Below are 12,572 nucleotides of genomic sequence, written 5' to 3'. Positions count from 1 at the left end.
TTGCCCACCCATCTGCCCAGGTAGCCGTACCCTGCAAACAAATTAACTGGGGTTTTTGAGTACAGAAGTCAGGGTATCTTGAAATGATCCTGGAGGCAGGGAAGTGTCACTGTTGTCATAGCTGGACGTGCTGGCCATTTTGATAAAGGTAAAAAAAAACACCGTATTTTTGTGGTCTTCAGCCATCTGGTGGCACTGTTGGCTGCAGTGCTGGTGGGAGGCCAGGAGAGGAGGTGTGTAGAGGGCTGACCGCTGGTCTCCTGCCTGTGCAGCTTGCTGCTTGATTTGCAAGTGCCATCTCCCACCACTGGGTACGGCTGTGGGCTGAGGGGAGAGAAGCCGACCTGCGTGTAGGGATACCCACACCGGCACACACGCCCTGGAATAGAGGTGCTTCTCATCCTCTCCTGGGTACATGGCCGTGCGTGAAGAGCCAGGGTGATGAGAGGCTCTTCAGTAGCTTCCTGGCCAGGCTAGGTCTTGTGTCATGGCAGGTGACATGGGCTGGGGGACAAATCCTGCTCTGGATCCCCACCTTCCCAAAGGTGCCGAAGGAGTGGAGGGAGAAGGAAAGCAGACCTCAGTGGTGGTCTCAGCCATGTCCAGCTGTCCCTCATTTCTTATTAGCACTGCCCTGGGAAAGACTGACTCCCTCAAAACCCAGCAGCAATTAAGGAGAGCAGGTGCCAGGGTGATGGAGGCTGTGTGATGCTCCTGCCACATGTCCCAGCCCCTCACTGTGGCACCTGGCACTGGGAAGAGGTGGCAGGGGTTGCTTCCTGAGAAGCCACCTCCATCCCAAGCAGGAAAATGGCCATCTCTCACCCCAGTGATGGGCCAGCAAGGGGCCTGGACGCAGGGGGAAGGGGATTGCAGGAGGACTGGGCTATTTGCTCTCAGGCAGACATGGATCCTGACCGGTGACAAAATGTGAGTGACGTGGTGTTTGTCCCTAGAGACTGGCAGGGCATGGGGCAGCACAGAATTCCTGCTGCCCAGCTTCGTTTGGCACTGTGGGAGCACTGGGGACGCTTCTGTCTGCAGAGGGATGTAATGTGGAGTCTCCTGGTGAGATGCATTTTCTTCCCTCACACTTCCCTTTTCTGTACAGCTCGTATGAAAAGCAGCAGATGTGGAGGGTGGCGCTGCCTGGCGTTCCAGGGGATAGCCTCAGGATGAACCCCAAAACAAAGCCTTCTTCCTGGGGCTGGCAACCAGGAGGAGGGACAGCTGCTGGGGCTTCTCCAGGAGCAGCCTAGGGACTGCGAGCCAGCACACAGCCCTGCCCCAAAGCTCGGGGCCCTTGGGGCCACGCTGTGTCAGCGCAGACGGGGCTACAGGGGGGACAGTGCCTCACCCTGTGTCGAGCAGGAGCCCTCCCACGCTCTTATTCCATGCCCCCGGCAGTGCAGCAGGATGGATAGTGCCACAGCAAAGCCCTGACCACACGTTTGGTTGTCCTTGTTCACACCTGCTGCAGGAGAGACTAGGTGAGACAGGCAGCATCTCAGTGGAGTTTAAGGGTGTACAAGTATCCTACTTGGCCTTCTGAAGTGCAACTGATAGCTCTACAAGCACTTAAATTACAATTTGGCTGGAATTTAAATGTAAGAGCAAGATAGAAAATCCCATCCTCACCGCTCAGGCCCTTGTAAGTGCCTACATCTCCTGTGATGAAGTTGCATTTCTCCCTGTTTTCTTTCACTGTGCCCAGAGCAATGGTCCAACTGGGCTGCGAGCTGCCGTATTGCTTTCAGAGACGACACACATGTAGTGAAGCTGTGAGCGCCTGAAGCGCTGTCTCTGCGAGCCCTGCGGTGCTGAGGCATTTGCTGCAGGCCGGTAGCCGTGGCGCGGCGCGGTGCAAGCAGCCTGTCATTGCCGCTAATGATGTGCTTGATAGACAGGCTGGAAGTCTTCCAGAGAAAGTGTATGTGACACGCCTGGCGTGTCTCAGGCGGGCTGAGAGGTGAGGCCAAGACTCATCTGACACTCATGATTGATACACTAGATAGATAAGAAAGGCAAGGACCTCTGCCCCAGCAAAACTGTTTGCAGACAGCATTTATTTGCTTTGATCTTTGATTTTGGTGTTTCCCTCCATGCTCCAGTAAATGAAACAGCTCAGGATCCAAGAGAGCCATTGCTTGTAAGTACCTCCTGTGTACGTAATGTATAGACAAGCACATCTGCCACTGGGACTTGGAAATAACTATACTATCAAATCCCAAATCGTAGTCTTCCTTTCCAATCGGGCAGAGACCCAGCCTCCCGGGAGGTGCTCTGAAGTCAGCCATGCCCTGACATTAAAAGCAAAACCGGATACTTTTCATTCTGCAGTTCATTGATGCGCCCTCCAAGTTGCAGCCGCCAACAGGGACTCAGGCAGGCTCCCTTCCCTGACACGCACGGAGGAACCAGCTGGTTGCCACAGCCGGCGTGTGGCTGTGGTCACCTCCTGGTCTCGGGCTGGACAAGCCCGTTTGGGAGACGGCCACACCTGGAGCAGGTGCTACAGAAAGCACTGCATCTGCCACTCCTTGTCACCTGGGCTGTAGCACAGGGGCTGCGGAAGGGCTGGAGTTGCCATCTTTCAGATAAGCCCGAGCCATGTATCTTGCAGCTCTACAAAGAGCCATACCGAGTCAGAGCAAAGGTGCGTCTGCCCCAGGAGCGTGGCTCCAGCAGCTGCCTGTAGTGGACACCTAGAAAAATCTGTCTAAACAGGAAAAGCCTATAATGATATTTCCTCATGAGACTTTCCAGCCTCCAGCAATTTCAGGCTCAAGGACTTCCTGGGATGGAAGTGATGTTCCTATAGTTAATAGTCCTTGATGGATTTTTTTCTTCCATGAGTTTATCCTTGTAAACTTTTCGCATCCACAGTGTGCAACAGCAAAGCTGTCCTTGGCGGAATTATATGTTGTGCGAAGACAGATCTCTTTTTCGTTGTTCTGCACCTGCCCCATGCTAGCCTCATTCAGTGACCTTTTTTCTTGTGCCTCTGAAGCCACACAGAGCGTCTGACTTTTTATTTGACAAGCACCAGCACGCTGACATGAGAGAACTGCTGAGGGCTGCTGAGCTTCTTCAGTCCTGCCTATCTGAAACAGCCCCATGTTGCTGTAGAGCCACGCATCGGGATTTTTTCTCTCCTTTCCTTAAAAAGAAGCCCGTCCAGGACTGTAGGGCCCAGTTACACTGCCGCCAAGCTGTGCTTTAGAAATGATGCCCCACAGCTGTGCGTGGAGGGATCTGATGCTGAGGGGGCTGCAAGCCAAGATGCCCTATCTGAACCTCTCCGAATTTGCAGCGTGCACCCCCAGCCTTTGCAGCTTGCACCGGGCACTGCTCTGATCAGGTCATAAATCAGCATCTTCAGAACCTGCTGCCCCCCGGTGGGGGCCGTGCAGGGGCTGAGCAGCTGGGGGAAACCCTGCCCCTCTGTAGCCTGCCGAAGCTGTGCTCATGCAGCGTCTTGAACAGCAGTACAGCTATTTCTAGACTCAGGCCCCTTCTTGCTGAGATGCCATTAGCAGCTGTATTTTCCAGGCAGTGTCAGTTTCTGCTGATTTGGGCTTTTTTCTGCATTTACCCTGTCATTCTACAGTAACACCTTTGGAGAAATTGATCCCCTTCTGCTTGCAAAACTGGGGCATTTTTCTTTTAGGGGAGTTTGGAGGTGTTGATGTCAGGGTGCAGGAGGGATCTGCTGGGTGATTGTCTGTGGAAGCTTTATAGGGGACCCCCCCGCCCCGGTACCAGCCCCAGCTCAACCCAGGGAAGAGGCTGCTGGTGCTGCCGGGATGGGGGCCTGCAGCTGGAAAAGGGGTCCCCCCGCCACAGCTTGCTCATCAGGTGGCAGCAGAGCCTGGGGACACAGGCTTTCCCCCTGCATCTTCACAGCAGCCCCAGCATCTCTGGTGGTGACCGGGAAAGGTGAGAGGAGGCCATTGCTCTTGGATGTGTAGGCAGCCACAGCCTGTCGATGGGACACTGGGAGAGGGGACAGTTGGCTGTCACTAATCCAGCTACGGGTGAAAATAAGCTCGTTTTTCCCAATCACTTTAGAAGCATCACCATGGCTGTACAGCCAAAGGGGATGTTGTCTAAGCAGGGCATCCCTCGCAGCACTTCAGAGCCAGGAAGCAGGGAGCATGCAGAAAGCCCTTTTTACCCCAGAATTACCACCCGGGCAGGCTTGAGGCATCTGGCAGGACAATCCCAGAGAAGCCAGGGGTCTCCTGCTGACCCTGCTGAATCGGGGACAGCCTGTCTCCCGCCTTCCTTTGGGCGAGCCCCTCCAGGCGTTGCCGTGGGCCTGGCTGGCTGACTAAACCTCCCTCTGCTCTCTGAAATGACATGTTTGAACTGGAAAGTAGTTGCATGAGATTAATTCTCCTGTTTATTTCAAAAACCTTTTTCCTCCAAAACCTCCACAGGACTCAAAGCCTTTCGTGCAAGCGGCAGGGAGTTATTACTTGTGTATTATTGTCACGCACAGGCTGCAGGGGTGAAGGCTGATGGGAAGACTCAGTGACGGAGATGAAATCCTCCCCTTCAGCTCGGTCCAAGACCCTGGGCTGCCGCACACCCCCCCGGGGCAGCTGCTCCCCTGCAGCTCTGCCTGGGGCTTCCCCGCAGCTGCGAGGGAAGGCAGCATCGGCTCTCCGGCTACCGGCCTGGGCTTGCTACTCATTTTCTACAGAAGCCGATGATGCAGAAGTACTGCCCTCTCATTTAAAGCTGCTCACATGGGGTTTTTTTTTCCATGTTGGGGGTTGTCCAGTAACACTTGCTTTCTTTCTTTGTCTCCAACCAGATTGTGGCTGCTATATTTGCTATTGCAGGGATAGTTATGATGACGTACGCCGATGGGTTTCACAGCCACTCCGTTATTGGGATAGCCCTGGTGGTGGGCTCTGCCTCAATGTCTGCTCTCTACAAGGTAAGCACACCTGGGTCTTTCCCCCCAGAGAGATGCCAATTACCCCCGTCACTGGCATTAACTGCTCCTGTCTTAATTGCAAACCTCCATGCAGTTCAGTGCCACATGCCTTTCTTTGAGGGGCTCTGCCATAAACACACTGACTCTGCAACACTGCACTCGGGTATTCGCTTGCTTTGATGCCTGCCCTCACTTAGGATAAAAACTCCTACTTCCTGGGAAGTCTCCAGTGCCCGCAGCAGGACTTACAAATGCCCCACTTTCTTGAAAAATTAGGCTGCTTTTCTGTAGGTGCTGGATTTAATTACTCACTCTGAAAGTGCCCTGCAGAGATTTAGCTTCTTTTCCAAGTCACTGTGTTACCTCCCCTTGCCAGTCCTCCTTCAGTGGCATACGTAGCTTATGCTGGGCTTAAAATATTGCTTATCATGGAAATAATCATGTGCTTAAATTCCAAAGCACGTGCCTATGAATCAAGGTCTCATCCTGAGCAGCCGGGCACACAGCACCGTGTAAGATAGACATGCAGGCTTCTCTGCTGGGCAGAGAGACGTTTCACTTCTTAGCCTGAGACACGAATGTGCATTTGCCTCTCTGCTACTCGTGGCGCTGAGATTCACAGTCCACAGAGAGGAATAAACACCTGTAGGGTGCAGTTCACCCACCCTGGCTCAGACGCGGAGACTGGGATGAGGTGTAGACGCCTCCATCTGATCTAATTAATTGCACCGTACCAGTCCTCCAACACGCATTGGCCAGGCAAGCACTGCAGCCTTAACACAAGCAATGCAGGGAGGCTCGCCAAACTGAGAAGCATCTGGCTGGGTCCCGCAGCGCTGTGCTGCAATGCTTTGTGCTCACTTTTTCAGATCGCCCTCTCTCTTACATAAGGGAGGTCATGAAGTTTCATACAGCTCTTTCCTGTAAAAGAGCATTTCCTTGCCAGACCAGAGCCGTGGCTCTCCAGACCCAAGGAAACACCATGGCTCTGGAGTCACCTGCAGGCAGGGGGAGTTATTCAAGGCTAGAGCCTAGCTCTGCCCCTCTCCCACGGCACCGCTGCTTCTTGGGGGGACAGGGATCTCAGTGCTGCCTTCTGGGGATGAGTTCCTGGGGAGAAAGCGCTGTGAGCACACGTTGGCAGGCAGGGAGAGTGGTGCTCGCAGGCAGGCCGTGGTGCACAGGGGGACAAGGAGGGAGGACGTCCAGGCAGCACGGACTGTGCTTGCTCACCACTGCAGCGCTCCTCGGGTGGCAGCTCAAGGCCTGGACAAGCGATGTCCCACGTAGGGAGACCACAAACATTGCTTCCTCTCCTCCCCCCTGCCCTGCTCCACCAAGTCTAGTTTTAATGTCAAATATTCCAGAGCTTTTCCCGAAGGGAGCATGCAGAACAAAGACCAAAGGGTCTAGGCTGGGGTGAGCGCCCTTCCCTTTCAGGAGGTGCGTGGCCAAAGGTGCTGAGTCCCCTTCCTGCATGGGCTCATTTGGCAGCTGCCCCTGCCCGTGCTCCTGGGGGTGCCAGGAGAGAGAAGGCTGGGGCACACAAGCTGCTCTCTGCAGCTTCATGGGCAGCCATCTCAAGTGTCCAGCAAGCATCACCACGTAGGTGCTGGCTGACACCGCTCAGCACCCAGCCCCTCAGCCCCAGGCACTGGCCAGTGGGCCAGGGGGCCGGGAGTCACTGGAGCCAGGACACCAGCATCCAGAGGAGCGGTGCAAGAGAGTTTTAAACCCATGTGTTTTCCTCTTGTAGGTTTTATTCAAACTTCTTTTGGGCAGTGCTAAATTTGGAGAAGCTGCCTTATTCCTGTCCGTCTTAGCTGTCTTCAACGTCCTCTTCATTACCTGTATTCCCGTCATCCTTTATTTTACCAAAGTGGAGTACTGGAGCTCTTTCGACATCGTTCCTTGGGGAAACCTCTGTGGATTTTCGATTCTCTTATTGAGTGAGTAGACAGGGGCTCTCGCACTGGTCGGGGTGGAGGAGGGTGCCAGAAATTGGCTGCTGGTGGAAGCTGCAGACCTCTGCCATGCTGGAGCTGTTTTCTCTTCTTTTCAACCTAATTACTAGCTTGAGAAACCATGCAGAGAGTCCTTTCCTAGGTGGCAATGTAAAGCCCACTTCTGCTGTTATTGCCAAGCCAAAATATCGTGGCCCTCATTAGAAGGTGCTGTGCGACTAAATTCTAAAGCTTGTCCTAACTCCTACTCGTGAATTCTGCCTCACAGAGACAAGTGGCACTTGCCCAGGCTGTGACGGGCAGCAGCCCTGACGGCAGGGCATTGCCTTGGGCTCATCAGCATCCCCCGAGCAAGCAGGTTAGGCCGGGCCAGTCAAGGCCAGCCTCCAGCACCTCTGCTGACTTCAGTAATAGCTAATTGCTATTCCTAAAGAGCAGGAAACTTCTGAAAATGTAGCATTGCATAGCGCTGACGGGGATTTGGTAGGTGGCACTCCTCTCCTGCTGCCGCTGCTGTGCCACCAAGGGAACCCAGCTTGGGAGAGATGCCAAATCCAAGCTTTAATGATTCACGGTCAGCAGAAATGGGATGCTGTTCCTTGTTAAACTAGATGTGTTGACTCTGTTGCCACAGTTGGTCCCTAAGCTGGATGACAGCATCACACCTCCTAAAACTTTTATTTCTGCGGGAAATAGCCCTTCTGCAGCCCCGTTTTGAGTCCCAGCTCCTTTAACCCTGAACAGTCACAACGCTTGGCTCTAGAAGCACCTCCAGTTTACTTATCAGTGGGCTCAACGGAACTTTTCTGTAAGGAAGCAGTGCAGAACTTGTCAAGCGATCGCTGGGCTGCACAAGGTATAGGTACTGCTAGAAAACAGTCAGAGCCCCAGCTGCTGACAAGTTCAATATTGGCAAGGCTCTCCTGGCTTTGTGAAAGCTAATCACCTTAAAACGAGGGTGAATTTGGTCCAAATCAATTATTAATTTGTCATAAGACACTCCCTGAACAGTGTATGGTATTACAATGGAGATGATATAATCATTCAGTTGTAATGATATTATAATGATATTATAATTTCATTGTATGAAATTATATTTAGCAAGTTCCTGTCTGGAAGAGGGTTAGATTTACAGCACCTTCCACCTGCAGCTGGAGGCAGCTTTTCTACAAAAAAAAGGATCCAGCCAGAAGCGACTGTTGGGCTGAAATCTCCCAGGTGAAAAGTGTTGAGTCTTTCAGCAGGGCCAAGAGGATTGCGGTGGAGAGTGGGAGTCACCGCACGTTACACTGAGACAGGCTGTACCCACCCGATCCTGCCACTAGACGCCAGCAGGATATAGAATTCCCTGGGAACAGCAATGTCTCGGGCAGACGGACATGCAGCAGGCAGATTCTGTCCACAGGTATCTTCCAGGAGTAACAACAGAAGTTAACATGCCTTTTATATGAACAATATACAGAGGGAGTAATAAAGTATAAATGTTTCAAGTGACATTCCCTCTGCCTCGTTTCACTGTAGTAAAAGATGTTTTTCTTTCCTTCTTCAGCATTCAATATTCTACTAAATTTTGGGATTGCTATCACCTACCCCACTTTGATTTCTCTTGGAATTGTACTGAGCGTCCCAGTGAATGCGGGTAAGAATTTCTGCCTTGCATCTTAATGAATACATTAAATCTGTGGCCTCTCAAATACACAACAGGGATAAAAGCAAACAGCTTTATTAAACATGTTTTGCATCTTCTCTTAAAGACTTACGAAGATCACACTGATTAAAAATGTATACTTTATGTGTTAAATATGTATTGTATAACATTACATGAATGTTCATAATCTCTAGAATTTCCTTTTAAATTACTGTCTGAAGAAGCCAGCGTGCTGAAAAACAAACTAGATTTGAAGTCATCCTTCTCTGGGCTGGGATGAAAACTCATGGAGGAGTAGAAATCAATTCTTAATGATTTCTTCAAGGCAGGCTTAACACTAAATTGAAACAAATAAAAGTGCTTACATTTTAGAGCAAATATATATTGGTAGTTCTGCTTGCCTTGGTAAATAACACTGCAGGCGTTTATCAAGTACACTGGACAATTCAGTTGTGGGCACAGCCTGGTACATTGTCAGTTTTCTGAACTTTAGTGCAGGCCAAGAGCCTGCAGAGCCCGAGAGGGCTGGGCAGGGGAGCGCAGGGGCAAACCTGGCCCAAACCAGAGCCACCTCTCCCCAGCCAGGCTCCTAAAACCCAGCGTGCTGAACTGGTGCCCTGGCGCAGGAGGCAGCCCCCAGCTTTGTGCTGGCTACACGCAGGCAGAGCCGGGCTCCGCTGGCTGCCCCGGCAGACTTCGGTACCCGACGGTGTGCTCCCCACCAGGGTGCATGCATGGCTCGGCCTGTCCAGGGTGTCTTACTCAGCAGGGCAGTCAGGGTGAGAAGAAAGATTTTCATGGAGGAGCTGCTGTGCCGGGGAAGGGAAATGCCCTTTTCTCTGCACACCTGGACCTCAGCGGGAGTCCCTGTGCCGTTGGCGAGCAAAGGAGACGATACTGCTGGAGACATCAACTGCAGCTCCAGGCATCATCCTCTTTTGTGCCCCGAGCCCACAGACCAGCTCTGCCTGCTCTGAAGGGGCCGTACCCTGCTGTGTGCTAAACCAGCAGGAAGGGTAGTCTCCCTGCCACCATCTCCTCCATGGTCATGTTCTCCTGCCCCAGTCAGCCTTCAGAGCCAGGGAGGCGAGGGGGAGGGAAGGGGATACTGCCCTAATGCTTTGTCCCACATAATAATACCCGTTCAATGTCCCACACAGTTGTTGATCACTACACGAGTGAAATTGTCTTCAACAGTGTCCGAGTAATCGCCATCATCATTATTGGTCTGGGCTTCCTCCTGTTGCTCTTGCCAGAGGAATGGGACGTCTGGGTAATAAAGCTCCTCACACGTCTCAAAGTCCGGAAGAAGGAAGAAATCCCTGAAGGGAATGGAGACATTGCTTCAGGACTGCCTAACAAAAGCCGGAGAACTCGCCCCTCCATGTCATCCTTTGCTCATTAAATGCTCTTTTTACCAAAACTTTGTGGTTAACCTTATATATGATGATGCAAAGGTCTTTTCTTGGGAAGAAGCACACCTGTCCAACACGGTGTACATACCTGTACAGTTTTGATATGATCACCATCTAAGGCATCGAGTCTTGGCATGTCCAGTTTGCTTGTACTTTTTTCACATCAGACCTTTCACTTAAGTAGTACACTGAAAAAAAAACAAACTGCAAACCAAGAACCTCTCTTCTCTTTTTAAATGAATGTAATATATAGTCAAAATATATTATTTGCATAGGTTATTTTAAAGAATGATTTTCATGAAAAGCAGGGCAGACATTTTGAACATTAGGTACCGAATGATGCATTGCACACTGTGATTTAAAAGAAACAAATGCTATGCTACATCACACGTTTATTTTTGACCAGAGCTGTACTCTAGAAGTTTTCAAGGAACCAAAAGGGAATCTTTTTGGGGACAGGAAGATGGGGGGAAGAGTGGAAGGAAGGAAGTTTGGAAATCACTCTACGTAGATGAGCACACCTTGCGCTGCAACCAGAAGAAAATTCAAGCGCTAAAAACGCTTGCACTAAAGCACTAGAGAGAAAGCAGTATAGAGCCCAGATCTCCTTATTCTGCACATGACTGTAGTCCACGTTTAAAATCATGCAAGAGAAATCCAGTGCCTTCTACACAACTCTTGTCTTTATCCACGCAGAACCAGGTCCCACTGCAAGGCCCTTGCGATGGCAGGGCTCGGGCTTGCGGCCCCGGGGGACCCCAAATTCCCACCAACATCAGGACGTGCCCCCCCCCCCATACGCATCATGGCTTCTGTGGGAATGTGGGGCCCAGGGGACTGCAAGTTTGCGTGCAGGAGACCTGGTTCTCTTCTCACGTGCACAGGTTTTACCCCTGTGTGGAGCTGCGCTTGACTAACACCAGTGTGAGGAAGGGGAAGTCTTGGTCATGTGTGGGACAATCCGACTGAAAAATGGTCAAAGGGGCTGGCAAGAGCGTGGTTGCTGAGGTACAGTCTGAGAGCACGGACTAAGGGGGTGAATCGCCAGTTGCTTTTACTCCATAATTGTGAGTGTTAAAGAGTTAAAAATGTAAGATATTTACATCAAATGTAACACTTTTTATGAAACTTGTAAGCACCAGGATGTTTACTTACGCGATTTTGGTTCGCCATTAAATTTCTATCTGTGATAGATCACATGCTATGTAAAAAGTGGGGGGGAAAGGTTATAGTTTACTATTTTTGAAGTTTACATTGTTGCATACAAAATTAAAAGTGTTCTTTTGAACTGCTGCCATAGCCTAAGAGTCCCTGCTGCCACTGAGGCCCTCTTTGTCTCAGGCAGGGGTGGTATCCACTTTAAAACATTTTAGCAAATCAACTTCAGATTCCATTATCTGTTTGGCAAAGCTAAATAATAAAAAATTTTAAACTCACCCTTGGTCAATGCTGTTTCCTTCTCTTGACTGCACCTTTATTCCAGTTTTACTGTGGGTAGTCTTTGGCCAAAGTGATCAGAAGGAAGAGACACGATCATCAAAGCAATCAAGGCCAGAACTGATGCCCTGCTTGCCAGTCTCTCCTCGACGGCAAAGTCTGCTCCAGGCTTCCTGGACAAATCCATTGGGAAAGCTGATGTTAGGCATCAGTCAAGAAACACGTATCTGGGAGAAGCAGACCTTCCTTTGAAACCATCGGTGAGCAGCCATACGTGTTTATGCTAACAGGTATTTAAGGGCTATGGATGGGACATGAGTTTGTACATTAATAATTAGGCCCTAGTCCAGGCTGTATGTCATTCCCTACATGCCTCTTCATGGCCAAACAGACACTAGAGACTTGATAACAGAGCTTACACACACAAGCAAAAATCTGAGACTGTGGGAAGCTGCTTGCAACCACTGTCCCTTCCAGGGTTACACACCTGAATTTTTAAGTCTTTTTCTTTGGGAAGCAGAGGAGGGTAAGGCACAGGGCAGGAGCACAGGTACGGCTCTAGTAACTGGTTTGAAGGGCACACACAGACTTGATCTCAAACCTCCTGGCTTAGAGTTTACTCCATCTTCGGGCATATGGTTTTGTCATCCTCAAAGTACCCCAGACCCCTCCCCAAGGCCCCTCTCTGAGGCAAGGCCGGAGAATAATGTACAAACAGTCCTTCCATTTTCCATAGTCCCAGCAAGTGACATCTTCTGTCATTGCTGCACTCCACTTTCCTGCGTGTTTGATGCAGTCTGGTAGGTATCCAAAAGGCTCTAAATGCCACTTTAAAAACTGCAGCTAATGTGTGTTTATTACTAAAACGGCAGCAGGTTTTTTAACCTTCAGTATGGATTGGGGGGGAATTTATGTAAAACTCCATGACTTACCAGATGCAACTGTCATTGCTTCTGTTGGCTCATCCTTCCCGAGAACAAGCTAAACACACACAAGGAATGGGATTTCAAGCAGCAATGTATTACAATCTCTCTCCTGAATAGGAGCTGAGCAAACTAGATTTACCCATGTTAAGCAATTCTAAGCTACACATAGACAAGTTAATCAGATGAAGTGACCTACATTTCTTCAGGCAACGTCTTGCTTTAAAGATAAACACC

General features: G+C 50.6%; 1 protein-coding gene across 2 annotated transcripts in view; it reads left to right on the top strand.

The window, feature by feature from the left end:
* Nucleotides 1-11,410, top strand: part of SLC35F3 (solute carrier family 35 member F3) — a 186,404-nt gene extending 174,994 nt beyond the window's left edge. For both annotated transcript variants that reach the window (XM_074580102.1, XM_074580103.1), the window contains 4 exons: nucleotides 4,823-4,948; nucleotides 6,705-6,897; nucleotides 8,462-8,551; nucleotides 9,721-11,410. In XM_074580102.1, coding sequence (XP_074436203.1) covers nucleotides 4,823-4,948; nucleotides 6,705-6,897; nucleotides 8,462-8,551; nucleotides 9,721-9,965 — 654 coding nt within the window. In that variant the 3' untranslated portion in view covers nucleotides 9,966-11,410. The remainder of the gene's footprint in view (nucleotides 1-4,822; nucleotides 4,949-6,704; nucleotides 6,898-8,461; nucleotides 8,552-9,720) is intronic.
* The last annotated feature ends 1,162 nt before the right edge of the window (nucleotides 11,411-12,572 follow it).

This window comes from Larus michahellis, chromosome 3, assembly GCF_964199755.1.
Source record: "Larus michahellis chromosome 3, bLarMic1.1, whole genome shotgun sequence".
Taxonomy (NCBI): domain Eukaryota; kingdom Metazoa; phylum Chordata; class Aves; order Charadriiformes; family Laridae; genus Larus; species Larus michahellis.
This window is presented reverse-complemented; position numbering and strand designations above follow the sequence as displayed.